The sequence below is a fragment of the Scophthalmus maximus genome, chromosome 11 (genome assembly GCF_022379125.1).
Source record: "Scophthalmus maximus strain ysfricsl-2021 chromosome 11, ASM2237912v1, whole genome shotgun sequence".
Classification (NCBI taxonomy): domain Eukaryota; kingdom Metazoa; phylum Chordata; class Actinopteri; order Pleuronectiformes; family Scophthalmidae; genus Scophthalmus; species Scophthalmus maximus.
The window spans coordinates 14,777,068-14,804,277 of NC_061525.1; the positions used below are offsets into that span (position 1 = coordinate 14,777,068).

The 27,210-nt window shown below is 40.9% G+C and overlaps 2 protein-coding genes, 1 long non-coding RNA gene and 2 other non-coding genes across 9 annotated transcripts; 1 reads left to right on the top strand and 4 right to left on the bottom strand.

Annotated features, from left to right (window-relative positions):
• Window positions 1-57: 57 nt before the first annotated feature.
• On the bottom strand, window positions 58-3,186 carry LOC118299153. The gene is made up of 5 exons (XR_004789779.2): window positions 1,791-3,186; window positions 1,392-1,464; window positions 617-752; window positions 267-329; window positions 58-173 (listed from the first exon to the last, which is right to left on the bottom strand). It is a non-coding gene; the product is annotated as an uncharacterized LOC118299153 (long non-coding RNA).
• Window positions 416-552, bottom strand: LOC118299940. The gene has a single exon (XR_004790004.1). It is a non-coding gene; the product is annotated as a small nucleolar RNA SNORA15 (small nucleolar RNA).
• LOC118299939 lies at window positions 970-1,103 on the bottom strand. Its single transcript, XR_004790003.1, has one exon. It is a non-coding gene; the product is annotated as a small nucleolar RNA SNORA15 (small nucleolar RNA).
• Window positions 3,187-3,189: 3 nt separating the features above from the next.
• psph (phosphoserine phosphatase) lies at window positions 3,190-6,735 on the top strand. 3 transcript variants are annotated; one of them, XM_035622634.2, is made up of 7 exons: window positions 3,310-3,328; window positions 4,552-4,620; window positions 4,723-4,866; window positions 4,953-5,087; window positions 5,668-5,813; window positions 5,933-6,081; window positions 6,207-6,735. In XM_035622634.2, exons 3-7 carry the CDS (start codon window positions 4,727-4,729, stop codon window positions 6,315-6,317), a joined length of 681 nt encoding a protein of 226 aa, XP_035478527.1. In that variant the 5' UTR covers window positions 3,310-3,328; window positions 4,552-4,620; window positions 4,723-4,726; the 3' UTR covers window positions 6,318-6,735. The 3 variants fall into 3 exon arrangements, with proteins under 3 accessions (XP_035478526.1, XP_035478527.1, XP_035478528.1); XM_035622633.2 differs by lacking the exon at window positions 4,552-4,620 and having other exon boundaries at window positions 3,190-3,328; XM_035622635.2 differs by lacking the exons at window positions 3,310-3,328; window positions 4,552-4,620 and adding an exon at window positions 3,987-4,215.
• Window positions 6,736-6,737: 2 nt separating this feature from the next.
• Window positions 6,738-24,943, bottom strand: LOC118299149 (protein NipSnap homolog 2). Of its 3 annotated transcripts, XM_035622631.2 has the most exons (11): window positions 24,878-24,943; window positions 21,509-21,585; window positions 12,461-12,600; window positions 12,325-12,370; window positions 11,804-11,898; window positions 11,164-11,234; window positions 10,913-11,053; window positions 9,672-9,703; window positions 8,315-8,409; window positions 8,051-8,134; window positions 6,738-7,805 (listed from the first exon to the last, which is right to left on the bottom strand). In XM_035622631.2, exons 2-11 carry the CDS (start codon window positions 21,547-21,549, stop codon window positions 7,741-7,743), a joined length of 810 nt encoding a protein of 269 aa, XP_035478524.1. In that variant the 5' UTR covers window positions 21,550-21,585; window positions 24,878-24,943; the 3' UTR covers window positions 6,738-7,740. The 3 variants fall into 3 exon arrangements, with proteins under 3 accessions (XP_035478524.1, XP_035478525.1, XP_035478523.1); XM_035622632.2 differs by lacking the exons at window positions 21,509-21,585; window positions 24,878-24,943 and adding an exon at window positions 13,146-13,358; XM_035622630.2 differs by lacking the exons at window positions 21,509-21,585; window positions 24,878-24,943 and adding an exon at window positions 13,161-13,313.
• Between the last annotated feature and the right edge of the window lie 2,267 nt (window positions 24,944-27,210).

Consider the following 27,210-nt stretch of genomic DNA (forward strand, 5'->3'; position numbering starts at 1 on the left):
TTTTTAATTTCAATACTCTAGCAACTTCAAGACCAATTACACACGACCAAATCCAAATACTGTTACAAGTTTATTATAAAAAAAAAAATCACATCGACGACATCTTTTAGCGTCACTCGTCCAGGGAGTGCTACTGGCTGGTAACTGGTAGATGTTCCTTTCATTTAACGAGCCTATGGTTGACAAAGCAAAGAAAAATTAAATAATTGAGTTTAACAGATCACAATTATAATTGTTAGTTAAACTTTTCACTGTCATGTTCTTACCGTGAGCGAAGGGGTGGACAGAGTTTTACCACGGCCTTGCTTCAGGAGGGGACACTTGGTGCTCTGCAGAATTCAGCACAACGGGGACAAAAATCAAAACCAACCTAAATCTCTGGCAGGAACGCAACATCTACAGTTTCCCAGTGCACCACTGTACTCATTCCTGTAGCATCAGATGGGGCCCACGGTAGCACACACCCTGTCATTTAGTAGAAATGAGATAATACTTTTGCATGGTGTCTGACTGTATCCACCACAGACCGGCTGGAACAGAATTCGTCCATGCTTCACCCGTAACTATTTCAGAGCTACGAATAATCTTGTGTCAGTGTGTAACAGTACAAACATACCATCCTCGGTCCATTCTCCACCGGCTGGAGGTCGTAGCAGCCACGATTCTTTGGGTCAGTGTGCCATGACTAAGCCTGCATCACTGCACTTCACCACATATATATATATATATATATATATTTATGGTGGTACTTGCTGGAACAAAACAAAAAAGCATAATTGAGACGGTGAGATCAATTTGTCTTCTGATATAATACACTGTTTACACAAAAAAATCACTCAGAGCTCATAGGGTTTTTGATTAACTGATCAAAAATGTGTACATAATTATGACTGAATGAAAACATTCAGCTGCCACCTTGTGGCTTATAATAATATATACAAACTAGCTATTCAAGCTAGAATCACTTTATTCTGTATTCAATTCCGACATAAGAATGAGGCACATACTCCTCACTCTTGTTGAGTCAGCGTGTGAACACAATAATTTAGCATGGTGTCTGACTGCATTTACTATTTCAGGAGTAATACAGAATTCGTCCATGCATTCATACAAGAATCTGCTCTAAATCGATCACACCGGCTGTGTGAAGAGGATGCAAGTGCTTGTTATGGTTTACTTAACATTGAAGTTAAATTGTTTATTGTGACGAAAATAAATTTGTTGTTTTTTTTAAATAACATTTGACAGATGTCAGAAAATGCAAATATTAGGCCCCAAAATACTTTGTACAAAATGTGCCTCTGCTATTTTGTTCACTTTGCTGCCTTTCTGCTCCAGTACAGTGAGAAACCTGTGGCACAATGTGACAGAGGCCGTCTGCTCCTCCTCACCTCGGCCACATGGTCGGGGTTGGTGAAGATCACGGAGGTCGAGGGTCATCCTGACATCTCTTCCAAGGTGATCCTGGGATTTGATCACAAACCAGAGGCGAATATTTCACACAAACAATCTTATTCTCATACAAATTGCTGCAAAACCGCTGTGGCACGTTAGTTTATAAAAAAAAAACAGAACTACACACGTGCAAGCGAGTACAATGGCCTGTTGTACGACCGTCCATCATTTCACTCAAATGAACTTTAAACAACTACAAATTCGTTTCGGCGTGAATCTGACCACGTGCTCTCCGGGCTACAGATGCTAAGCTACTTTCCCCGAGTAAATCCCAAACCAAACAAGAGACATGTCTCCTGCCCGCTGAAGTTGACTGTCCTGACATGCACACTTACATTTTCATCTGGACCCAGGTTCAGTTTCAAGGGAAACCAGGACGAGAGAGAAAGAGACCAAGCAACATTTTCTTTCGCAGTCGCTGCAGCCACGTCCACGACTGGCAGCGTTCTTCTTCTTCTTCTTCTTCTACTCACGTCATCTGACCGTGTAGACGCTAATGGGCGCACTACTGCCCCCCGCAGGACCAACGCTAAACGGACACTTAACACATTCAACATCTCCCATGAAACTGCTTTACTATCAGACGATGATTCTCATTTTGACCAGAGAAAGGTTTTTTTTTTTATAAAAACGAAAGAAAATATCGTCTCTCCATATCCGACAATCCAAACACGTTCCCTTCTACATCGCAGCCAAATAACCAGTGACGTGCGGTCAGGGGACTCACCTGTCATCATGAAAAGAAAAAAACAAATGATGATAAAATAAAAAATAAAAAATATTGATATTTGTCTAGTGATCTGTGCTATAAATGTAATTTATGTACGATTCCAATAATTTAAATCATCTATATTATCAAAATCGCAAAATGTGCATGTTTCCTGTTCCCAGAAGCGAGTTGAGGCAGCGAGCAGTGGTGCCTCACCTGGGTTGCGCAATCCCTCACAAACTGAGTAACCGTGGGCAGACGAGATACGCGAGTTGAGGTAGCGAGCACTGGGGCCTCAGCCCAGACTGCGCAATCCTCAACCCAGTTTGCATGCCTTTTTGCTTTTTCACCGTTTGTCACCAATGTAATGTTTGTAGACACTTTTATTATATGTCCGCACTTTACTTAAAATAGTTAATGTATTTCATGTATGTGTATAACATATTTAGTCTTGCACCAAGACTGAATATATGCTGATCTGACATAAAACCGCGCTGAAAAAGCATGTAATGAGGCAGCCAGTACCTCTGCCTCACTGAAGGGGGCGTATGCGTGAGCCCACAGGGTTTACAGGATGCTTCCGTTACCTTCTTTTACGCAGAGTCAAGTGCACTACATCAGTTCGTTTATGTACAAAAAACATTTCTGACTGCAAAAATGGTAGATTCAATAACAAAGCTCAGAAGTTTCTCAAAACTGGACCGACAATCAAAAAGCGAAGTGATAAATGATCAGTGACAAATGTCTGACTCTGAAAAAGTCAGAGCCTCACCAGCCACGAACCTCACCGCACGTCCCTGCAAATAACATATTCTTTACTTCTTTACTGATTTAACCAATATTCAGTCTGCAGATATCATCAGAATCTTTTCCGATTCCATTCTAGATCAATAACTGGAAAACTAGTTCGTTTTGTATGGGGTTTGCAAACTGCTTCCGCCCCATTACCGCCACCATTTGGCCTGGAAAGGCTTACAAATAATTCCCGACCCATCCACCAACGGCTGTTGTCATGGAACCGGAGTCACGGGCAGAGGGCGGTCCTTCGAATGTCTGCTCTCTGATTGGTCCAGCGGTCAGCGCTCCTCTTCCTCGTCGGCGAGTTCTCTGCGAAAGGTCTTCTCATGTGAAGCATCCGCTGCCATATCGACGCTGCACAAACCGGTAAGCAACAGCGGACCAACTGAGTTGTATATCTGTTAAACATTTGTCTGACAGACGAGCCTGACGTGGCGGCGTAGCTTCTCACGCTCGACAGTCAAACAGAAGGTGAAGTGGCGAGGCCGAGCGCAGCGGACAGGTAACATCCTCTCAGATGGCCTTCGGCGGTCGTTTGTGGAGCAAACGTCTCCAAGTGAACGGCGCCAGTCTCTCACAGCAGCGACATAGTGTCGCGCAACTTCAAACAGACGCGGTTCCGCGTTTGCGGCGTTTTCCAAGTGTATCGTGTGTGTCGCGGTGCGGCCCAGGTCCGCGTCTCGGGGTGACGCAACACGGGCAGAGGATGTCCACCTCTCTCTCTCTCTCTCTCTCTCTCTCTCTCTCTCCCTCTGTGTCTCTCTCTCTGTCTCTCTCTCTCTGTCTCCCTCTCTGTCTCTCTCTCTCTCTGTCTCTCTCTCTCTGTCTCTCTCTCTGTCTCTCTCTCTCTCTCTCTCTCTCTCTCTCTCTCTCTCTCTCTCTGTCTCTCTCTCTCTGTCTCCCTCTCTGTCTCTCTCTCTCTCTCTGTCTCCCTCTCTGTCTCTCTCTCTCTCTGTCTCTCTCTCTCTGTCTCTCTCTCTCTCTCTCTCTCTCTCTCTCTCTCTCTCTCTCTCTTGTGCGGATTGTTTTATGCAGACTTTATGTAACTGCAGCCTTCTCACACGCCCCCGGGCCCCCGGGCACGTGATTTGTCCGAGCAGACGAGCTCCGTTTGCACACCGGTATTTTCACTCAATGGATCGCGTTTGCTGCCCCACCGGATGAAGACATCCACATGATCCACCGCAGGCAGGACTTTGTGTATCAATAAGTCCCGGCAGCTTCCGCGGGACAAAGTCACAGACCCCCGATTAGTAGATTTGCAATCTGGTCTCTTCCTAACGGTGCCATGTTGTTTATCTTGCCTCCACAGGGTCGAAGAGACAATCCTTCAAAGTGCCTCATGAGCTCACAGTTGTTCTTTTTGTGAGGAGCTCAGGGAAACACTGGTGAATCTGTCTCACAGTATTGTTTCTACCAGGGGTGAAAAGATCCCAGGGAAATTGCACTCGAGTAGAAGTACTGCTACTGAGCAGGAGTTATACTTTAGAAAGTACCCAACAGTAGCATGCTGTGTATATTTTGGTAGCTTGTGCTCTATCTGATTGAAGGATTATGAAAAAGTGAGCCCATATGTTTTATGTTTCCAGGTTTTGTTATTTGATCGACTGTGTACTTGAAATACTTGTTTTGACAACAAGCCCTTTTGCAAACAGAAGATAAATATGTGCCACCAGACTTGCCAGTTCAGTTGAAATGCTGCTGATGTTTTTGAGTGTCTCATGTGGTATGCTATTTTATATTTTATTTTCTCTCGCCAGCACGATGACAACACTTTCGCAAACAAAGGAATTCTTCAGGAGGGCAGAGGCTGTTTGTTTCGATGTGGACAGCACCGTCATCAAAGAGGAAGGCATCGACGAACTTGCCAAATTCTGCGGTGTGGGGGATGCCGTCACTGAGATGTATGTGTAGAAATGCAGATTCATGTTAATATGTGAAATTACCAGGTTTTGTTCCAGATGTTGAATTTGTTCCTTCCCCATTTCAGGACTCGCAAAGCCATGGGCGGCTCGGTGACGTTTAAAACGGCCCTGACTGAGCGTCTCTCCATCATCCGATGTTCCAGAGAACAAGTGAACAAGCTGATAACAGACCACCCACCTCAGCTGACTCCAGGTATTAGGTGAGTGTGTCAAAATTCATTCAGTGGACCTTGTATTTCACTCAATACAGAACTGTTGAAATGTGCATAAAACATACATGACAGTGTTTATCACATGCCCCTTCAAAGGTGCTTAATTACTTAATAAGGACTAAAAAATGTGTGCAGGCATGCTTTATAAAGCCTGATATTGACTGAACTCTGATACCGATATTTGTTCCTATGCTGATATATTGGCCGGTGAGATTGATAAGATGACATCATCAAAACTTTATGACAAAGAAAAGTAATTGAGGCTTAGTATCATAAAGTATAGCCATCAACCTCATCATTACTAACTATAAATAAAGAAAGAACACAAATGCAAAAAAAAAAAATGCACATCTTTTCAGATTTTTTTTTTAATCTGTAAAATAAAAGTTTTCATATTTGCAAACATATATGCTGATACCGAAATGTCTGTCAATGGCTCATATTGGCCGATATTATCTGCCAACCGATATATTGGTCAGACTCTAATGGTTTATCAACAAAAGCGATCAGCCACAGTTTAGAGGTCTAATATGAGTGTTGCCAAATTTGTCCATTTGTCTTCATCCAGGGAGCTTGTGGACCGTCTGCACCAGCGCAACATAAAGGTGTTCCTCATTTCAGGAGGATTCCGCTGCATTGTTGAACACGTTGCCACTCAGCTAAACATTCCTCTGCATCACGTCTATGCAAACCGGCTCAAGTTCTACTTCAACGGTATATAAAATGATTTTCTCTTAACCTAATAATATCAAAAACTTCCATGTTTTGTCAAAACTATCCTCAGCTTGTTCTTGGACATCTTCCTCCATTTTTACTCCACGTGCATTTTCCAGGAGAGTATGCTGGTTTTGATGAGAGCCAGCCCACAGCCGAGAGCGGTGGGAAAGGAAAGGTCATCAGCATGCTGAAGGAACAATACGGACTGAAGACTGTGGTGATGATCGGAGATGGAGCCACTGATCTAGAGGCCTGTCCTCCTGCTGTAAGTGTTTCCTGTTATTCTGTATTTTTTTCCATTTTCAGGTGTGCAAATATGAATATATGGCAGCTGGTTTATAAGTATTTTTGAAAACAGAGGTGAGCATATACTATGTCTTCTGCCCTCAGAATGCTTTTATTGGATTTGGTGGGAACGTCATCAGGCCTCAGGTGAAGGAGCGGTGCTCGTGGTACGTGACAAGTTTCGGGGAGCTTGTAAAAGAACTGGAGAAGATCTAAAGATGCTAAAATAGAACCATTACTAATTTTAACATTTTATATTTGCACCTCTGATGGTTTTATCCAGTACATAGTGCGTTCTCTCTCTCTCTTAATAGGTTTTTTAATGACAATGTTTACACCAGTGAGACCAATTTTACCTTCATGGAAATGTTGCCTTATTGATTTTTATACTAGAAGATACTACAACAATAACCACACACTTGTCTGTGTTGATGATTTTTAGTATTATTTGCACTTTTTGCATCAAAGCTGTTAGTTAAGCTAATACAACTCCTGCATATTATGGCATGTGCATGAGCATTAGAATTGTTTTAATTCTGTATGGACATTAAGAGCTGTAACCAGGTTTGTCAGTGAGTGTGGTGACTTCGGCACTGTGAAGAACCTCAGCATTAAACAAGAACATGCCGCCAAAGATGTTGTTAGTAATCATTTAATCTGTGTTGCCTTTGCCGTCCTTCCCTCTACACTGTTCCCAATGAACCGATGAACAAACACACAAGATAAAACACGCTTCTTTTCACAATAAAATCTTTGATATTACAGTATGCAGTGACATTTGCTGGCCCCTCAGCCAATGATAGAATTTATTATACAGGATAATTATGTCTCATGAAAACATGTTAAGATTCAAACTGTTTTTAAAACCCGGCATGCTGTGGTAGGAGCCATAGTGACAAACACAGCACCATGAACGACAACATTACCATGACAGGGAACATAGGAACATCCAAAGAAAGCAACTGAAAGGAGTGTTTGGCCCCAGAACATGTTTGATGTATAACAGACCTCAATTATAACCTTCTAATGTTTACATTTTGTTCCTCATACTTGATCATCTTCATCATGAATCGCAACAGAAATAGTATCCATGAATATACTGAGGCTTTCTCTGACTTCACTCGACGCGGGCATAGGTCACAACTAAGTGCCATTTCTTCAGCACACTTAAATAGTATTCTAGTACATAATAAGTATTCCAATTTTACATTAAATAAATAAACGACCACTGCATTGTGCAGTGAGCTTCAGCACGAGACCTGTTCTCACACACCATACAGCTGCTCGTCTTCAAGTAACTTTGGTTGACTTCGAGAGGAGCTCTCAGCTTTAATGTGGCACGAGAAGTTGGACATAACTAACCATCAGGTGGTTAGAATTAGGCAATGTTACTCATTCTCATTCCAGAACCAAAAGAAGTTAAAAAAAACTGCATTGTCACATGCTGTTAAATAACTTGGGACTATTTTCATTCCACGTACAGGGAAGGCCTTGTTGCCTCCTCTGACCTTGTGACATCTTGAAGTAGAGACAAGAAAAGAGAAGGGACGTTTTCTGAAACCATTGTAGTAATGCTCTGGATGGATGCTAACATTCGAAACAGTGCCACTGGATTTCAGCTTCCAGCTCGCTTCTCATTTCACTGCAGCGGTGAAGCCTTGGTCGGGATCATAATCCTGGAATCCATATGCTGAATGAGCGGAACTGAAGAGATGGGGAAAAAACACGAGATTTGGGGTTGATTTGGTGTCTCCTCACAGCTCGCAGTCCATATTTGATATTGATCGGGTTCAACAGGTTCTTAAAGGAGGCTAAGGTTCAGTATGTTGTTACTCAAGACAAAAGACTTCAACAACTAGAAATTTAAAAAATCTTCATAAAGTTTGCAGCTAAACGACCACAAGCTTTCATCACCACTTGTTTGAAAGGGGATTTTATTTTTTGCTCACCTGTGTAATACACCACCTCGTGCCAGCCCTCCTGCTGCCAGGCAGCGTTCCTCGTGTCTTCTCTGGACTGAAGGTCTTTGTAAGCTGAGATCAACAAATCACATGAACACTGCTTATAGTAAATGGGGGTTAATGGACTATTTTGAATGATATGTTTGCTCTGTGTCTGGTCTCTACCAACTTGCAAGGAATCAGAATGACCGGTTGATTTCCACTATCACACAGGACATTATCATTCTACACTGAGCAGATATTTGACCGTACCCCAGAGGTGATGAACCATGTAGAGGTTGCCGATCTGTGAGAAAAACCCTCCCACAGCTTCTCTGTTGTGCTGGCGGTATCCAATGGCCCTGGCCCTGTGGACAACAACAGCTCTGTTAAGACAAAGGCCAAAAACACAAAGGCTTCATCTGGCACGACCAGCCCCCAAAACATGAGATATTTGATCAGTCTTCAAGGATTTCAACATCATCTCTGAATTTACTCTGGACTGTTTTTGATTTATACAATTGTTTTGTTAACGTAAGACAAACGACAATTATGTGCCATATTGTAGTTGTGATTATCCATCTGAACGTAAGATGTGATGCCATATCTTACTGCATGCGTGTTTATGAATCTTAACTCTGGCCAAGTCTATGTGAAATGAACTGACTGGGGTGACTGGGGGTTTAAAACTCATTATGTATTTCCCCAAAGCAAACATGCACGTGTTCAAACCATAATCACTGTTTGGATACAAAATTATACAGCGTCAGCCTCACAAATTAGATTGAAATTGCCAAAAATTGATTTACTGGCATTATCAAGATTACAGGAGTTTGCTAAAATAAAGTTTGGTTAAAGTTAACACAAATACAAACAAGGAAATGAATAAAAGTAAGACAAAATGTAATGTATTAATTAATTTAAAGTTTTTTTTCCCATCATAAGTAAAAAAAACATTCCCCTATGCTCATTTAAAATCAATGGAAAAAGGATGGAATCGGTTAAAAGGATAGAAACATGAAGCCTCAGAGCAGAAAAGCCACTACATGTTGTTTTAGATTATATTTGCATATAAATTGGTGCACATGACGGTTGGGAATCACCACAAATGTGTCAACTGGAAGAAAAAATGGAAGATTAGACCGCATTATGACAACGAGTACCGATGTACAGTAACTTCAGAGGCATCTTTTGCAGCCAAAAACATGTCAGGATATGTTAAATCCATTGGATTTACTGACAACTGGAAAAAAACTGTACGACTACAGAGCAAACAGAAGGAAAAAAAAATCTATGGAAAGCTGACGTGTGCAGAAAGCTCCCGTCTCTGTCCAAATCAATTATGATCAACCGTGTTGAACAAACTGATAGATGCCGACCTGTTGGCTCTGTTAGACCATGCAATTCCAGGCTGCCGTGGCCATTATGGACATGTGTTTTCTTGTCTACACAGTATTAGCCTTGAATTGAATCTTTGTTTGAGAGCATGGAACTGCGGCCTCGAAATAGAGCCTCTCTGTGGGAAAGCTCTTTTTAGTGACAGAGTGACAAGGGAGGTTTCATGTGGGGCAACTGTTCTGTAACCACAGTTCAGAGAATCAAATGAATAAATGAATCCAGGCGGCCTTACCAGTAATTACCCCACTCGATCATGGTTCCTGGCTGCAGGACAGAAAAACACAGTATTTTTTTTCATGACAATAAAGAACATTTATAATACATTGCTTTCCGAACAACAGTTGGATATCACTGTCTTTTCCCCCCTAGAGAAAACACACATGAATGGTAAACCATAAACTGGTCTGTATTTATATAGTGCTTTTCTAGTCATATAGACCACTCAAAGCGCTTTACAGGAAAGTCACATTCACCCATTCACACACATTCATACAGCGCTGCTATTTACCGCGCATTTTTCTGCCACATTCATACACATTTATACACTGTCTGACTGGAAGAGCCCCCAGAGGCAAGTTAGGGTTAATTGTCTTGCCCAAGGACACAACAGCATGTGTACTGGCGGAAGCTGGGATCGGTTGGTGGACGAACGACTTTACGTTCTGAGCCATGCCCTGTATAAATTGCAATAAAAACTAAACCCAAACGCTTCGATAGGAATGTAGTCCTTAAGGCAACAAACGCCCTGCTGTTTCTGAGATGTCATCGTGATGAGGGATAATAGCCTGATTTCATCACGTGCCACAGAGACAGAGACAGTTTCGTCTTTCAGATTAGAACGGAAAGATTCAATCTGCAGCTGGAGGAGTGTCTATCAAGCAAAATGTCGGACGAAGAATGCCTTCAGTTCAACGGTAAAATCACGTGCCACTGGATTGTCAGTTTCGTCCGAGCACATGAGTAGAAATAAATTGTTTGAATAAATTGTTGCAGTGCAATTGCAGTGTTTCTGTGAGGGGGGAGGCCATTTAGAGGACACAACAGTGAAGCATGTGACCGTGAGAGCTCTTCAGTTTGAGTGGAAAAATGTGAGCTATGGAGGTGAAAGAGTAACAGCTGCTGTGCAGATGACCTTTAGCCTTGAAGCCCCATTCAGTGCAGTGGAGCTGCTCAGAAGTTAGAAAAAAATATCTGAACCAACTGTCTAAGGATAGAGGTTGTTGTATGAAGTATAGATTACAAAGCACTTTGGGTCAAATTTTATAACTTTGGATACATGAATGAACTTGAACTGAATATAAGCCATTACATCCATGTGAGTTTTCTAAGTCTAAAAAATGTTTACATTTCTTGGTAAAAGAGCTGTTTGTGTTTGTTAAAGCAAAGGAATGTACCACGTCTGACATTAGGTGCGACTTTAGTCTAGAACTCTGTCGCTATCATCAGTAAAACTGCCTGATATCCGATACCTACCCTGAGCTGGTAGGACCTGAGCTCGTAGATGTTGGGGCCCTCTAGGAGCACAGGCTCTTTCCAGAAGCTGAACTCCAAGAGAAGCTGGTTCCTGCGAGACAACAACATCTTGCCCCGTTCCTTCCTGTACGCTGTGAACTCCTGCCGACGGAGGGACACCAATCGATGAGCTTTACTCTTAAATGACGGCTGCACGACCACAGTGATACACGAGGGTGACGTGAACACGATGACTGAGGAGGAATCTTTACCTTGTTCTGTCGGAGCTTGTTCATCACCTCTGTCAGCGCCGGGTATCCACCTCTGTAACGCCACAGATGAACTGAGGAAAACAATATATAATAAATGCAAAAAAATCACACAAAAGAAAATGAATGATTAAAAGCAGGATCATTAAATGATTTGGTAAAATATTACTCCAGCTTCTGTTTACTATTTCTACAGCCATCCTACTGTATTTGTCTTCATGAGAGGAAAATCATCATCTTGTAAGATTGACATGAAATTCACAAGAATTGTAATCTAGCTGTATCATCTATATTTTTCATGGGCTTCAATCGATCAATAAGTACGATTGCTTGAGCAATATCAAGCCGATGATTCACTACTGACTTGTCTGCTGAACAATAATTACTGCAGAAATTTGTGTAATATAATGTAGCATGTGCAAAAACAAGAATGAGAAATGCTGACCTTGGAAAACAGCAATGTTCAAAAATGGTAAGTGCTATGAATATATAAGTTTTAAAAAAAAACACGGGATTCGTATCTACTTCCGGTTATTTCGGGTGGTTTGGTTTTATGTTGCAGCATGCCTGCTGATCTGAAAACAGTGACGCGCCCAGCTCTGTTGCACTGCAGGTGTCTGAGTGTTGATATCAGTAATCCTACCCGCCTGGTCCTGTTCTCCATACCAGGTATTCCAGGTTCCCACCAGCTCACAGGGGTAGTACTTATCAGCATGTATGGAGGGCAGAACCTCCTCACTGTGGCAAACGAGCAACAAGTTCACTTAACAACACTTGAATCAAAATACTGAACCACATTGCATAGTGGATTTGACACGGGACTTCAATGCTGCATTCAAGTCGTGGTAATTTTCAAACTGGCAAAACCCAAATGACGATCACATGTTTTCTGGTCACGTTTCTTCTGTCTAATGTTGCAGGTCCCAAGTTAGACGCTAACTATGGCTGAACGGCCTCCAGGCATCCTAGGTATGAGCAAGTTGGTCTGTGAAGGACCGACCCCCCACAGGAACAGACTGCTCCGGACTATTTTTTACTCAACACTGATCTTAGCTTGTCCCAGTCTCATACTCTCACACTACTGTTGTTGGCACTGGCTCTGCTGAACGACAAGGTGTTAACAGTCACGGCGGCTCGGTGACAACGATGTGAAATAACACTCACCACAGTTTGTTGTACGCATCCAGGCACTCTGGCTTCACATTATGGACTGAAGAGGAAAAAAAGTTTGCATTTGAAAACAATCCCATGTTGCAGTTGTTGTGGTTGTGAGTTCACAATGCGGAGAAGGCAAACTTACACTGGATCTTGTAGAGGTTGCTCTCCTCGTTCTTGGTCAGGAGGTTGGCGTGTGCGTCCTTCCTCGGATCGACTTTCCTCACGAACAGCGACTTGAACCAGCTGTCGCCTCTGTTCCTGCTGCCGGACGCCGCAAACCCCCTGCACACAAGAGAGAGACCGGTCACGACACGTAAATGCATTATTATCTCGCCATGGGCTCCACACTTCAGGCTGTACAGATGTGAGAGCTGCAGGAGGGGCACGCCTGTACAATATTATAATCCAAATCCAAAGTGAGTCCAGACACGTCAGGACCTCTGCTGCACACAAACACAAACACGTGGACAGAGATGCACATGACTGACAGCAGGTTTCCATCAGAGCATCACCAGAGAGGGAACACCTGCGAGACAAATGGTCACATTTTGACCTTGAGCTTTGGAGGTGATCGGCGAAGATGACAGAAACGTGTGTCCTTCCACCTCCACCAGCAAACACACAGCGGCGTTACTCTGACACATCCCGGGACGAGTCGTGTTCCAGTGCGGCTGCTGTGTGAAGAGCTGGAGGCCACCGAGGACCGAGGCTAGCAAGTGAACGGACTAGCTCGCCCCCGACTCCCCGCAGCCTCTCACTGACAAAACACACACACACACACACACACACACACACACACACACAGATGAACACTGAACCCTGCGCACCGATGACCGCCCCACCTGCTCCAGAGGACGAGCTGTCCGGCCGGGCGGCCTCTGCCTCCGGCCCGAGTCAAGCCCGCGCTGACTCTCTGAAGGAGTCCGGTCGCCATCTTCAACCGTGCCCGTGTACACAGGGCCGGAGGCAGTTCCCAGGCCTGACCACCAGGTGGTGCTGCGGCACCGCAGCGCTCACACCCGATGACCAGGACACAGTTGTTGCCGTTGTTGTTGTTGTTGTTGTTGTTGTTGTTGTTGTTGTTGTTGTATTATTCTTTTTTGAAAATCCAAACCAAGTGTCAATGCGGAAAAATTCCCGGAGGAGAATTAGGACCAAGCCTATGACAAAACATTGAGAAGAGGAATGTTTTTGCCCTAATTTTGCATTATGAGAATGAAGTTGATATGTCAAGACTAAACTAAATCAGAGGATAATTGGGTTTTTTTTTGTGTCAAAATGACAATGTTAAATTTAAAATGTCAAGATTGACGTCAAAATGTTAACTATATATCAAACTGAAATGGAATAATTGATGGAGTGGATACTGAATACTCATCCCTTGAGTTTCTCAGGGAGGATAGATGAAAATTCCTCAACAAACTACCAATGTTAGTACATATGACTATCTCTACAGAATGTGTGATTGTACTTCAGACTCAAGGGAAATCTTTCTCTTTTAGCACATAAACACATTGTGGCCCCTGTAGGACTTGGAAAGATGGATCAGGCTGCTCGCACAGCTGTCGGTCGCTCCTCTAACTGGAGTTGATGGACCAGAGGAGTCGACTTTGTTCTCGAAATGCAAAAGGAAAAAATCTTACTCCTCTAATTTTTTCCCTTATTCCTGGACCGAAGGAATCACCTCATATGACAACGATGCTCTAATGAGAAACAGTGTATATTGATTAGGGTCAGGGATAGGGTCTCGGTTGACATAGTCACTTAGACATCATATTGGTTGCTGGGTCATTGATCAATGTTGCTGCCTTATTGGATTAGACAGGACTAGCCTTTAAACCAGGGGTGGGGAACCTTTTTTCTATTAAGGACTGTTTCACTTTCATATCTTACCTCTCTAATGTGATAACTGGAACTTTTACTCTAGAGGCGTCTAATGTCAGATGGTATTGATAATGCTGATGATGCTTCTGAAAGCAGTTTTTTAGCAAAACTTGCTAAAATAAATCATCGTCTTTGGTAGTGAAATGCATGGCTTCTCTTTTTATTAAACTCTGCAGCAATCCCGTGCACAAAAAATTTCTTTTAGGGAGGTTTCTGTCGAGTCTGTTGTTTCATCGCAGGCCAGACTGAACATTTCTTTTGTATTGGTAATCAGCTATGTGCCAGTTCTTCAAGATAGACTGAAAATATTGTATTGTGCCAGCAGCTCTGTAGTGGTAAGAAGGCACTCCTTCCGAATGAGGTTTCAGTTTCTTAGCCATAAAACACCTGCATAACATTGTCTCTGTCAGCATGTGGTCTGGTGAATGCTGCTTATTGGGCTTGTTGTGCGTGTGTGTGTGTGTGCGTGTGTGTGCATGTGTGTGTGTGTGTGTTTGTGTGTGTGTGTGTGTGTCTATGCAACCATTTAATTTGCTGATATTGACTTTTTAAATTTTTTTTTGCAGCAGATGGTTTTAACTTGTCAAAGTAGAGAAAATACTGGTGTAACCAATGAAAATAATGATGGCTCTGTTTTATTTAGGCAAATCATAAAGCCATGCCAGTGAGCCAGCACTACGTCAGGACCCTGGAGAACACCAAACTTTTATTGAGGTTATTATTTGCACCTGTGGTTTTCCTGCTGTGACATTTCAAAATGTCTGCAGGGATAAAGGACTATTGTTTCTTGTTGTGGAAATCAGCCCAATCTATGTATGTCTGTAGTACCTCATATCCAACAATACATGATCCTTAACTTGCATCCCTGGTCTGTGATCGATGTTGGGCCCTGAAGAATACTTAGTTTGTACTGCCAAAATAATGCTTCCTTATGTTGGCTTCAATGATGCAATACAGTGTAATATAATGTATTCATATAATACCTCAGTAAAGCACTGCTACATTAAGAAATCATGGAGAAAAAAACCCATAAAACAATAGAAAATAAACTAGGATTAGAATGACATCAAATAAGAAACTATGTGTACAACCATACAAAAATCACCGATTTGCAAACTTCAAGGTCATTTCTAGAAAAGTGGTGATGGCATCATCAGAAATTATAGAAAAGATACCATAAGTAAGATGTCTCCATAGTAATTTTATTTTTCAATTCCATATTGTAAAGCACTTTGAGTTGCATTTTCTCTATGTACAGTTACAGTGAAGTACTTCCCAAAACATGCTACATCTGTTAAACAGGTGGGGGCGCTATTACTCAATCCATAACCTGCCAACAGCAATTTTAGTGCCTTACTGAGATCAATGTCCAGTCATAAAAAAAAATACAGATACCATCAGAGTGGAAGTAACATGAAAAAAACTTAACACATTTATTTCACAAACTTGCTTCTTGGGACACCAAAGTCTACCATGATGATTAGTTCATACAAAAAGAAAGATAACATAAGATGCTAATCCTTGTGGGGCATTTTCACTTTATATTCTTAGATAACGATATGCTGTACGTAATGGATGAACTTAATTTGTATGTGTTTTGATGCCTTTGGGAAAAGTACGTCAGCTCTTGACGATCCAGTTGTACATGGATGATGTAGAGGGTGCTGGGATTGCAGCCATGGAGGAATTCAATACAGTTGAGATTGATTTATTATTTGAAAGAGTGATGGTGAAGCTAACAAAGACCATATTTCTCCAGCCTCCTTAGCTTTATGAGAAAGTGTACTTACCACCACTGGAATTCAGAAACAATGCAGGTATTTCTTTTGAGTTCAAAGACATGAATCATACAGGAATATTTTCTCTTTGAAACTTTTTTGAATAATAAAAAAAGCCAAAATGTGGATATGTCTGGGAATTTAAACGATGGTCGTATCCACCGGAATTTTGCTCCCTTCATTACAAAATTCATCCAGGTGGTTGAATTTGAGTAGGGAACATTTTAATTTATTGCACCTATTTCCTATCTAATTTCCTGTTCCCCGGTTGTATTTGATTAAAAGGACACCTCACCAACAGTCATTAACATCAGTGATAACATAATGGCCAGGAGTGTTTGTGTCCTCTGCAGCACACTACAACTTGTTATTATGTCAGTATTAATCTGATTGGCCTGATCTGTATTTTTAATTAATGTAGTTGGACGTAGAATACACGTTTTATTGATGGAAGACGTGAGCTCCATTTTTTCCAAGAACTCCAGTTTCACTGCTCTGGCTAAACATATACTGTACCTTATTACAAGACACTATACAGTTGACACAACACTCGCTCGTGTCCATAGCAACACGTCTGCCTAGTTTAAAATCAATTGGATGAACGGTCGTCGAGAAAAACAACAGACAGACAGAAAGAGAGAAAGAGAAGACAGACAAACAAAGATTTCTGGATATTAGTAGGACTAGTAATTATGTTTTAATTCAAAATGTGCTTCATCAAAGCATGTATATATATAGTATATATATAAGTCCATTGTTATATATATACCACATGAAACATGGATTACGTTTTGTACATTTTTCTTTATTCAGTGCTCCCCTGCAGCTTTAACATTACTTACAATATGCTCAGGTTTCACTTTTGGATACGAGGAATTTCCCTAAACCAAGGCTCAGAGACGAACAGCTGTGAAAACAGCTGATATGAATCCTTTCCTAATGCACCAGAAAAGCATAGATGACATTTATCTGGGAGTTCAGAAATATATAAAAAAGGTATTTACTTAACTCTCTTGAACCCACAAGACTAAATCCCCTAACTCTGCCTCTCGTATCAAGTATGTCCTGTGTCGATCTTCAGCAAATTGAATGTCTCCAATCCAGATTATCAAACCGACTGTCTTTTCAGTGTCCCATCTCACGCCTTTTATTATATTTGACCTTGTTATGTAGATACTTGCTGTTAAAAGAAATTCAAGAAAAGCGGTTGGACTTGTGAGAAAATACTTTGCACAAATTGTTTGTAGTCTTAACTGCTTATCTTTTCTGGGTACTGCAGTGAGTAAATGCAGCACTGCTGCACACAGTGGCACTAAAACATTTTTAAATATCTAAAGGAAGGAGATTAATATCCAGGAATTTGTCTGTGTTTGTATTTCAAATAAAGCAATATAGATAAGAAAACAATTGTTTCCAAGAATTTCCAGAGTGTGCTCAAACTTAACTGTTCTGGTGATGTATTCCTTTTTTTAATAAGTGCATCACAAGGTTTGCATGTAAATGTTGATTTACAAAGTATGTGCTAGTGTAGCTGTCGAGTCAAAAGAGCGCAACATTTACTTTAAGGGTAACGTCATTCTCAACATTGTACTGAATGACAGTATTGAGGTAAATGTAGATAGTTTCCACAACTGTACAGTACAAAGAAAAATAAAAAGAACCCTGAAACATATAGACAGCACTGAAATGCCTGTTACTATTATATCTGAATGTATTCAAAATAAAAATGTTATTTGTATAATGAAAGAGGTTTGATGCAAACCATCTGTACTCTCAGCTTTAGGTCCTTGTGTTAGTACAAGTTGACTGAATGAGAGGAGAAATCTTGTCTTCAGGATTTTGAAAACTTCTTTACATTCTGGTTATGAACTTTACAATATTACAGATGCTGTGCCGATGCCCTGTTGGTCATCGATACAAATTCTCATACCAAGATTAAACTGTTTTCACAGCCATTGTGAACCCACAGAAAGTCGGATGATATTATTTACACAACCTAATAATTGAGGAAATGTGCCATTACTTATCAAGACAGGGCCAGAATTGGTGACACGAAGGATCAAGTACGTAAGGGCAAGTCGTCGAACACCAAAGCACACAGTGTTGAAACTCTGTAAATATACAAAAGAAGTGCAAAATGAGATCCATTACTGGAGTTTTTGTTATCCACTGCTCTGTTCCAAGTTTGCCTAGCTGTTAAAAATCGGAAAAGTCTGCTCCGTAACGTTCTATGTAATGCTGATTCTAAATCCAATTTATTACCAATATATTTATCATTACCATTATAAAAAGGGTACATCTGAGATTTAACTTTTGCTTTTGGCAGCGGAGTCACCTCCGTCTCTGCATAGTCTCTGGCTTGAGCGATATGTTTTACCAAGCCGAACCCTTGGCCTTTGAGAATGGACAGAATGGGTCTTGGCAAATAAAGGAATCCTGTTAATGTGGTATGTCATGACATTGCACTCGGTCTCAGTCGCGGCCGCATTGCACTCTTTCTCAGTACAGTAATACTCAGACATAAGGTCAGAGGTGTGAATGAGAAATTAAGTGGGGCACTTGTCAAGGCCAAGAATAAGATTTTAAGAGGGCGAGAACAAGCCTCTGGAGCCAGGCCTTCTTTCACCTATGAGGTGTGCGTCTGGAAGCCATTTAGCCTCTACATCACCTCTTTAGACTCAGAGAAAGGGTATCCACAGATCACAGAGGAGGTTTTTCTTCTTCTAATCATACACCATAGGAACCGATGTCCGTCCACTGATTTTAATTATTTGATGAAATGGCAGAACAAGAGCACGGGCTGTGCTCCCACTGCTCAGCGGTGGGCATGTGTGAGGCAACACGCTTTGTGGGATTTGATGGATGAATGGTAAGCCTAAATGTTTTCTCTCCTTTGTCCTCATGTGGTATTTCAGACCACATGTTTTCCCATGATTTTCTTGGGAGAGGCAGATACTTTGCTATAATTAAATCAATCATTATACCATCTGGTCCATTACAATGGGAAAAACACCACTAGTATCTGTTCAAGAATATTTGTTTCTCATAATGCTTCTTGCCAACAAGGGCGTTGTAAGTGTCCCCAATGGGGAGAGCCCTGGAAAAGCCCAGAATTAAAAGTTAGTTTTTATTAATTTATTATCAAATTAATTGTTGTCATAAGTAAATGAAATTGACCGAGTAGCTCGCTTGTGTGAACTTTGAGGTAATAAAGAAATAAAACAGTGGAGGGGTCTTCGGGGCTCCCCTCTCCCCCCCTGACAATCCCAGTGGTTTCGTCCATCCGACTGCACCTGCTAATCCCTCCGAGCACCTGGTGCGAGTCACGTGTCCGAAACCTCTGGAGCGACACGAAAGAAAAGGGGAAGAAAGCAAACCGAGGGAAAACTGCTGTTCAAGAGGCCGGTGAGCACAACAGACACGGTCTAAGAATGTTTCAGGTGGTAGCATCAGCCAGGAAGCTGACGTACAAACTGTTTGTACGTCACGTGACTCACGTAGACTTCAGATAGTTCCCGGAAGTTGTTGGCGCGCAATTCGAATCCATTATTCAGCGCGACAGAAACGCGATTTTTGGTGATTAGTAGTCAATAAATGTATGGATTTACAATAAAGCAGACCGACATGCTTATGTCCATCCGACTCTGTGTAGTTAGTCAATACGTTTCCTTATCATAAATGGACCATGAAGAGTCCTCAGTTTTAGACACGGCCACAGAGTGGAGCAGCGGCATGTCCACCATCGTCTCCTCCTCCAGCTATCTGATGGGAGGATGTGAAACAAGGTCATGTCATAGAGTTGCAACTGAAGCTAAATAACAAGAAATCCTTTATAGCAGTTTAAAATACTGATTGAACACCAGTAGTATCCGAATACATGCTCCTCTGCAGGTTAGCTGTCTAAATTCACCCAGGCACACAATGAGAAGTGGATTCTCATTTGAATGCCTGGATTTCCAGGTTTTAAAGTAATTCTCTTAATGTGTGACTTTTTTTTTTACGGGAAAGACAGGAGGGTTATTATTATTATTATTATTAATAGTAATATTAGTAGTACTAGTATTTATATTGCAACACAATTTGGTGACCAATATGAAGACACTGCACAAAACAGGAAGGGGAACTATACTTAATAACATCAACAACAACAACAACAACAACAACAAAAAAGTCAGAAGAAAAAAACAGTAAAAGGAAAGCAGGTTCAAAATGTTTGCCTTAGATTATTTTATTGTTGTGCGTGCGTGCGTGCGGGTGGGTTTCAATATGTAGAGGACAGAGAGAGCAGAAAGGGGAGACAATATGAGGATCAGCCAAAGGGAGAAAGACAGAATCTGTCTAGATTATTTTTGAGGGCTTCACTGGTCGGGCTTTAAGGACACAGGGGAGCTGATGTGGATCTGGGGTGAGTCAGAAAAGTTGGGTCATGGCAGAATTATTGATTTAGTTTTTTTCATTTGCCCTTCCTATTCTACATTTTCTCCCAGCTCTTCCCTCCTCGCTCCTTGCTTTCCTTGCTCTTGCCTGCAAGCCACCACCAGACCCGTGGGAGGTGGCTGGCCTGTTGTAGGTCAGATCCCCTCTTGGAACAGCCTCCATCCCTACGGGAGGGGTCTGTTCACCTACTGTAGGTCTGAGGAGAGCAGCTTTTTATTTTTGAGAGGGACTTAGAGAGGATCAGGTCCTCTGACTCCAAGCTGACCCAATTCAGTTCCGCCGGCTCCCGCAGTCATCAGTACCCAGTCCGGGGTGGTCGCTTTTTTTAAGGTTGTGTTAAAGGGGTGACTCAAACAAGGTAGAATAAGATATAATGACGAACAAAACAAAGAAGAGAATGCAGACTAGATTAATAATTAAGAGAGGAGAGGGAGTGAAAAGATGAATAGAGTGTGATGTTGGGTGAGGAGGTTCTGTGTTAATGTTCTGTCTGTGTGTGTGGGTGGGGGGAAATATTGTGTTGTTGAGGGAAGAGGTTCACTGTAATTGTGTTAAAATGTCATGTTAATATAATAAATATCAATGTAACTTTAATGACTGCTCTAAGCTTCAAATTCACTGGTATTAACTCAAAAAGATTACTTGCATGTTTTTTTCCTTTTTTAAAAATTAAAAAAAAGATTGCACCTTTTATTGCACCTTTGTTTATAGATTCTTTTGATTTAACTACATGATTTTTTTTTTCATTTCAAAAGATTATATGAGTTATGACATGATCAACTATACCTGTGCAGCAGTAAAGAGAAGTGGATAGTTCAAAGTGTTGAAAAGTGCAGGTATTAGGTTCTTTGCTATTTATTGCTATAGATGAGGCTAGTTCAAGATCGTAGTCAAAAAGTAGGAATTTTGATTTACAAGAATGACCTGTTTTATCTCATCAAAATCTACCGCAGTGAAACTGAAACCTGTGGCAGTAAAGTTCGGATGTGAGCGCTCTCTGTATGGATGACTTCGGCAGTTCCTTTTGAGGTAAGAGACCCCATACATCATCATACACAACAGAGATGTGATGCTCATTGGATCACACTTACACTTTGGAGCTGGATTTGAAAAACGATCTGGATTTCATCATCCAATGAAGAGGAAATCTGGCTCATGGAAGAATTCTCTAAAGTAGAAGAAAATAAACGAAAGGATTTAAAATAACAAAAAATAAAATAAACATGCTTTTTAAAAACATATCAGTCTTAATTGTTAATGAGCAGAGGTAGGATCTTGAAATTGTTTTGAATGTCAATTACAGTTTTTGACTTATTTGAAAGCAATTTATTGAGGACAGATGCGATATAGACTGCTAAAAAAAACCTTAAGGCAAATGTGTTGCATAGTTACTTAGAATAGGCTGTTAAAAGAACTACAGTACTAATGACAACATATATTAAATTATTTTGCATGATTCATATATTTAAAAGTCATAGTGGTTCTGGGCCAGCCTGTGTTAAAATGTACAGATTTCATTTTTTTATTCCGAGACAAGAAGGCTAAGGACAGAAAATGAGTAATATAACCATGTGTGATATTATTGCATCAGCGTCCTGAGAGGACCACAGTTTTGCACCATATGTGAGCATGAATGACAATAATTTATTATTATTATTATTATAATAACAAGTAGCTCATAGTGATTAGCATAAAACTTGTATCTGTGACTTAACCCCCAGTCTGTACACTATGTAACAAGGTTTGTGTGGCAGAATATGCAGCTTTGCTTCAACCTAGTGTATGAAATAAGCATAAATATATTGTCAGTCATTGCAGGCATTGTTAGTGGCACTTTAGATTGGGTATTATAAAAATATTTTTTCTTTTCGATCTAACCTAAAACTGTTTAAAGCTCTAATAATCGGTGGGTATGTGTGTTTGTGCCAGTTATACTACATGTAATGAATGTTGTTTGTGTGCTGTTTTCTGTGTAGTTTTTTTTCATAGCGGATACTCGAGCAACCTGTTGACATGCCTAATGCTTAGTTCCGAGTTCCTCATTGTAATTTTCATCAACATTTATCAGTGTTTTATAAGACACCATGTTACCTTACTCTCTGCCAAATGTTTGCTGTATTAGGTCACATGCAGTAGGCTGTTCAAAAGCATGGTGCCAGACTGCACATCTGAACTGTATTATCACAAAACACTGTTTTCCATGAATGAAATTAAGATGTATAGGCAAAGAGTGGTAAGTTAAGGTGAACTTTCTAACAAAAACAAGGTAGATGTGTATAATGGCTGCTTCAGAAGTAGAACCAAATTTGATTCACACGATAACAAAATAAAGGGGATATTACAAATATTTTTTTTTCAACATTTAGTCGTAGTGATGCCCGACACATGCTGTTCTCAAAAGATGTTAAAGATTGGTGTTGTTTTTTTGCAAGTGATTGAAAAAACCATGTCACTAATGCACAAGTCTGTTGTAAGAGGGTCCAGTTATTGCAGAGGACAACAACAGATGGTTTTACTTGAAGGGGAAATCCTGTAGGGTTTATTTTTCTACGGCTCTTGCTTGTTCGATAAAATTCTCATGGTGCTTAGTGTTTATTATGCAGATACACGCATCTCCAAACGAACGGGTGTTCCAGGAAGATTATGAGAAGTTCCTCCAAAAGAGATGATTCTGTCAATATCATGGAAAGATATTCTGACAACATTGCTTCCATATGAGAGCAATTTCCTGCGTATGCTTAAAGTCAACAGCGTCAGAAAGGAAAAATGCCCTGAAAAGTAATTGAAGCATGTTCTCCTTTTCTTTTGCTTGGGCCTACATTGATAGATATACGTCAAATCATGGCCTCTGATTTTAAGTAGGTGAGACAAACCCTATGACAAAGCCTTTTTTATGAAAAACATAGATTCCACTGGAATCAAGCTTGTGAGAAACAGAAAACGTTGTCGGGTGACGACGTTGTTTGGACCTGTGATAGTCTGTGTGCTTACATGTTACATCATTGTTATCACTCAATGGTATATCACTTGTCCAATGTGTCCTGATTAAAAGTTTGTAACTGTAAACCCAGAGATTGCAGTTGCCTTTCATTAACAGCAGTGCTACAGTCCACCCTTTTAAAGCTAATTTGAACCTTTATTAATATTCTATATTCCAAATTAACACATTGTCAAAGAGTTGGATTCACTGCTGTTTTTTTGTGTTTTTTCCCCCCCCAACAATTTTGAACAATTCAGTGCTCATGTATTCTGGGAAAGAAAAAAATATTGATGATGATGATGATGATGTGCAACATGTGTGAAATTTCTCAACCATTTGACCTGTACCATAAATCAACTAAGCTAATACTTGGAAAAGTGAAGTGGGGATTTTAGATTTTTATGGCTCAGGTTGGGGGAGATGATCAGTTCAGATCTGCACCTGTTCAATGTCCCCCCCAACTTACACACACACACACACACACACACACACACACACACACACACACACACACACACACACACACACACACAGTTGTAAGTTATTGCAGAAGGTTAACAGCACTGTTTATACTCCATGGATTGTGTGAAGGTAAATATGTTGCAAAATGCAAGCGCTTGTAGACTGGATTTGTGAACCTGTAGAAAACAATGTGAGAACTTGTAGAAAAAATTTGAACCTGTATGTTGAAATTTTCACTCAGAAAAAATTCACACCTGTGTTCTGAATTTGAAGTCACAAAAAAATATTCACAAATGTGTAGATTGATATTTACATGAATATAATGGCAGCCGCAAACTTGTAATCTTACATTAACCGATTATAATTTTTTAACAGCCACAACTCACTCATTACAACCTCTCGAATCTGCCACTGCAACTTCACAAGTGACGAATCTGCGCCTTGACTTTTGCAACATTTCTTGCTGTGATCGTGTTGCAAAACTGATCTGCACTTGTAGCTGAGATGCCAGAGCAGAGTGGGGGGGGTTTAGGACTTCTGCAGTGGGGAGATAGAGTCCAGCTTTATATCTTCTTACATGCATTTGTTCCTAGGTGGCTGTGAATGAGTGCTAACTTTTAAAACCATATTCGCCCCCCCCCCTGCTCTCGCATCTCAGCTGTGTGTCAATATGTTGCGTTTTGCAACATATTGACCCTCATAGACTGTTCTTACTCTAAAGGCATGAGGAATCGTTGCACCGATACAATGCTTTCTTCGGAAGTTACAGTTGGACTTCTACTCACTCCATGAATCAGATATGGGGAACACTTGACATGAAAAGCCATTTAATCCTTACTCTTAACGAAACCCGAGTAGATTGTGCCCAGAGTGATTGTCCAGACACTCGCAATAGCCAGGGAAAATAAGTTGAGCCGTTCTGTTATCACTGCAGCAGTCATCAGAGCAGGTCACAGGGCATGTGTAGCGTAGCAGTGTGCTCATGTTGAGCTGTAATACTATCTATCTGTGATCTTACCATTCTTTCCACAACTGCAATCACGAGTGCGATGTTGTAGTCCGATTTGTCAACACATTACATTCTTTAGCAATACTGCTGCTGGATGCTATTCCACCGTGTATTGGGCATCAGACGCCGCTAACCCGGCTTTGATGTCTCCAATGCAATTTCTACATCGGAAAGACCAAACACTCAACCAGATGTAATCATTTGGTTCCCTTTGTGCCAACATGACCTTAACATGAAGGAGGATTGATTCAGTCTCTTGGATTTTGATGCTATCCAGATGGGAATCTTTTTATTGTTAATGGTGCCTTAGTGATCACTAGGAGCCCCAGTTGGTCACAAGCATGTTTGTCTCTGTTTTGTCATAATCATGATTAATGGGTTATTGGTGCGAGCGTGTGGGGTGTCATTAAGGTTAGATCAAGTGTTGTTATTGGTATCAACATTTACTGTCATCACATCTAGTTTTGTCCAACAAACACATATTTTCATTCAGCTGATGAATTTATTATAAACATTTATGCTTGGTGTAAATTGTTTTATTTATTTTACATGTATCTAATCCTCTTTGGCTTCTTGTCACGGCTGACACATAGTCAAAGCTGTCGTCACTGATCGTCATGTTGTGCTGTAGATTGATTGCGGTGTCATATTTTCTAGAAAACATAACTTTTTCTAAAAGCATCAATCAGCAGGCACGTTGTTTTCATTTTGTTTGTGGATTTTGGTTTGTCTATTGGGCAGTCCCCACAGTATGTAAACACAACTCAGACTTGTTTGGATGAATTAATTGGTTCGTCTTGAATCGATAACCCGAGGCGCAGGAGTCCTAATTCCTTTGTGCATTTGGCAGTTATGAATTGATGATAAACTTGATGAATAGTGATGATCTGTGCAACTGAAATGCACAGTACAATCTGCATTTACGATTTTGTAAAACCTCTTTAAGTTGTCCCATACGGTTACAGCCAACAAATGGAGGCCATGGTTTATGAAGCAGAAAATCTTCCTTCTTGCTCGAAGAGTAGTAGCTGATGAACTGTCTGACCCCTGAACACCTAATGTGGATTTATAGTTCTCTTAGAACTGTCACTCAGGGAAAGATCATACAATGAGATATCCACATTAAGCAAAATGTGATACCACGAGTGATTTACAGTTCAAATTATTAATGTTGAGTAATATTTCAAAACAACAATAGGTTGTGTGTCACTCGTTCTGCTTGTACGTGATGTCTGATGTTTTACTGTTGACTCTTGAGCTGAGGCATGAACAGAACCTGAAATGTTTCCATCGGATGATGAACAGGTGGGAGGAATTAGACTGCAAACTTTCCAGTTGTACTTTTGTTTCCCAGCTTGTTGGATGTGTTTACAGAGCTCCGGCCGACTGGTCTCAGAGTTAGGCATTAGAAAGACAAACTTTTCTCCCCAGTGGTGGTTTTGCTATCACACTTTATATTTATCTTCTGTAACTATTGACAGCAGATTCTGATGGACGATCAGGATTGTAAATCAGTTATTAATGTCTAAATGCATATATGTGCTTGATGCTTGTAAACGATACTCTAAAGCACAGTCAAGAAGTATGAGGGAAAGTTGTTTTGAAAATAAAAAACAGCTTCAAATTAAAGTGAGGTTAGGTTAAGGTGCTTAGGATTCGTGATTTTAGATTTTCACCAAAAAGCAACGGGAGGACACCTCTCAGCACTCTGTTTACAGCGTGTGCATATTAACTTGTTATCACTGGCACTGAAATTCAGGATTACTCACAAATTTGACACCTTTACACCATATAAACACTTTATATATATCGGAGGCTTGCTTGCTGATGAATCGAGTCGTTGACATTGCTGCATTTGACATTTGATTTTCTACAATTTCTATTGTGCATAAACTTTCCTTTTATAAACTTGTACGTCTATAACTGGGTGAGGGTCCTCAGAAATTTCCAGCGTGTTTCATTGCAAAACACAGAATACTTTGTTCAGAATTAACGGAGAGATGAAACTTTTAGAAAAAAGACCCTGTCCGTCAAGTCCAGGCAGCTGTGGACTGAGTCTGTGTTTTCAGCAGAGGGCAGCTGGGCTGTGAGCCCCGTCCCTTCACAAGTGTGAGCTCTTATGTCATCAAGGTAATTAAGACCATGTCCTTCAAGTCAAAGTTACTTTTGTATTGGGAGAGTCCTGTTCTGCAGAGACCAGCTGGGCCGTGAGCCCCGTCCCGACCCAGGTGTTAGCCGTTATATCATCGGGCTGATCGAGTTTATTAGGCTTAAATGCTCACTGTTTACTGGGAAGTGATTCTCACCGGACAACGACTGTTACCTATTTCCAGTACTGTCAA

Coding starts and splice junctions, on each gene's coding strand:
- psph (XM_035622633.2), top strand. CDS start 4,727: ATGACAACACTTTCGCAAACAAAGGAATTCTTCAGGAGGGCAGAGGCT. Junction 5,088..5,667: donor CAGCTGACTCCAGGTATTAG/GTGAGTGTGTCA, acceptor GTCTTCATCCAG/GGAGCTTGTGGACCGTCTGC. Junction 6,082..6,206: donor TAGAGGCCTGTCCTCCTGCT/GTAAGTGTTTCC, acceptor TTCTGCCCTCAG/AATGCTTTTATTGGATTTGG.
- LOC118299149 (XM_035622632.2), bottom strand. CDS start 13,252: ATGGCGACCGGACTCCTTCAGAGAGTCAGCGCGGGCTTGACTCGGGCC. Junction 12,601..13,145: donor AGCAGGTGGGGCGGTCATCG/GTGCGCAGGGTT, acceptor TCTTGTGTGCAG/GGGGTTTGCGGCGTCCGGCA. Junction 9,704..10,912: donor TCAGGTCCTACCAGCTCAGG/GTAGGTATCGGA, acceptor TCTGTCCTGCAG/CCAGGAACCATGATCGAGTG.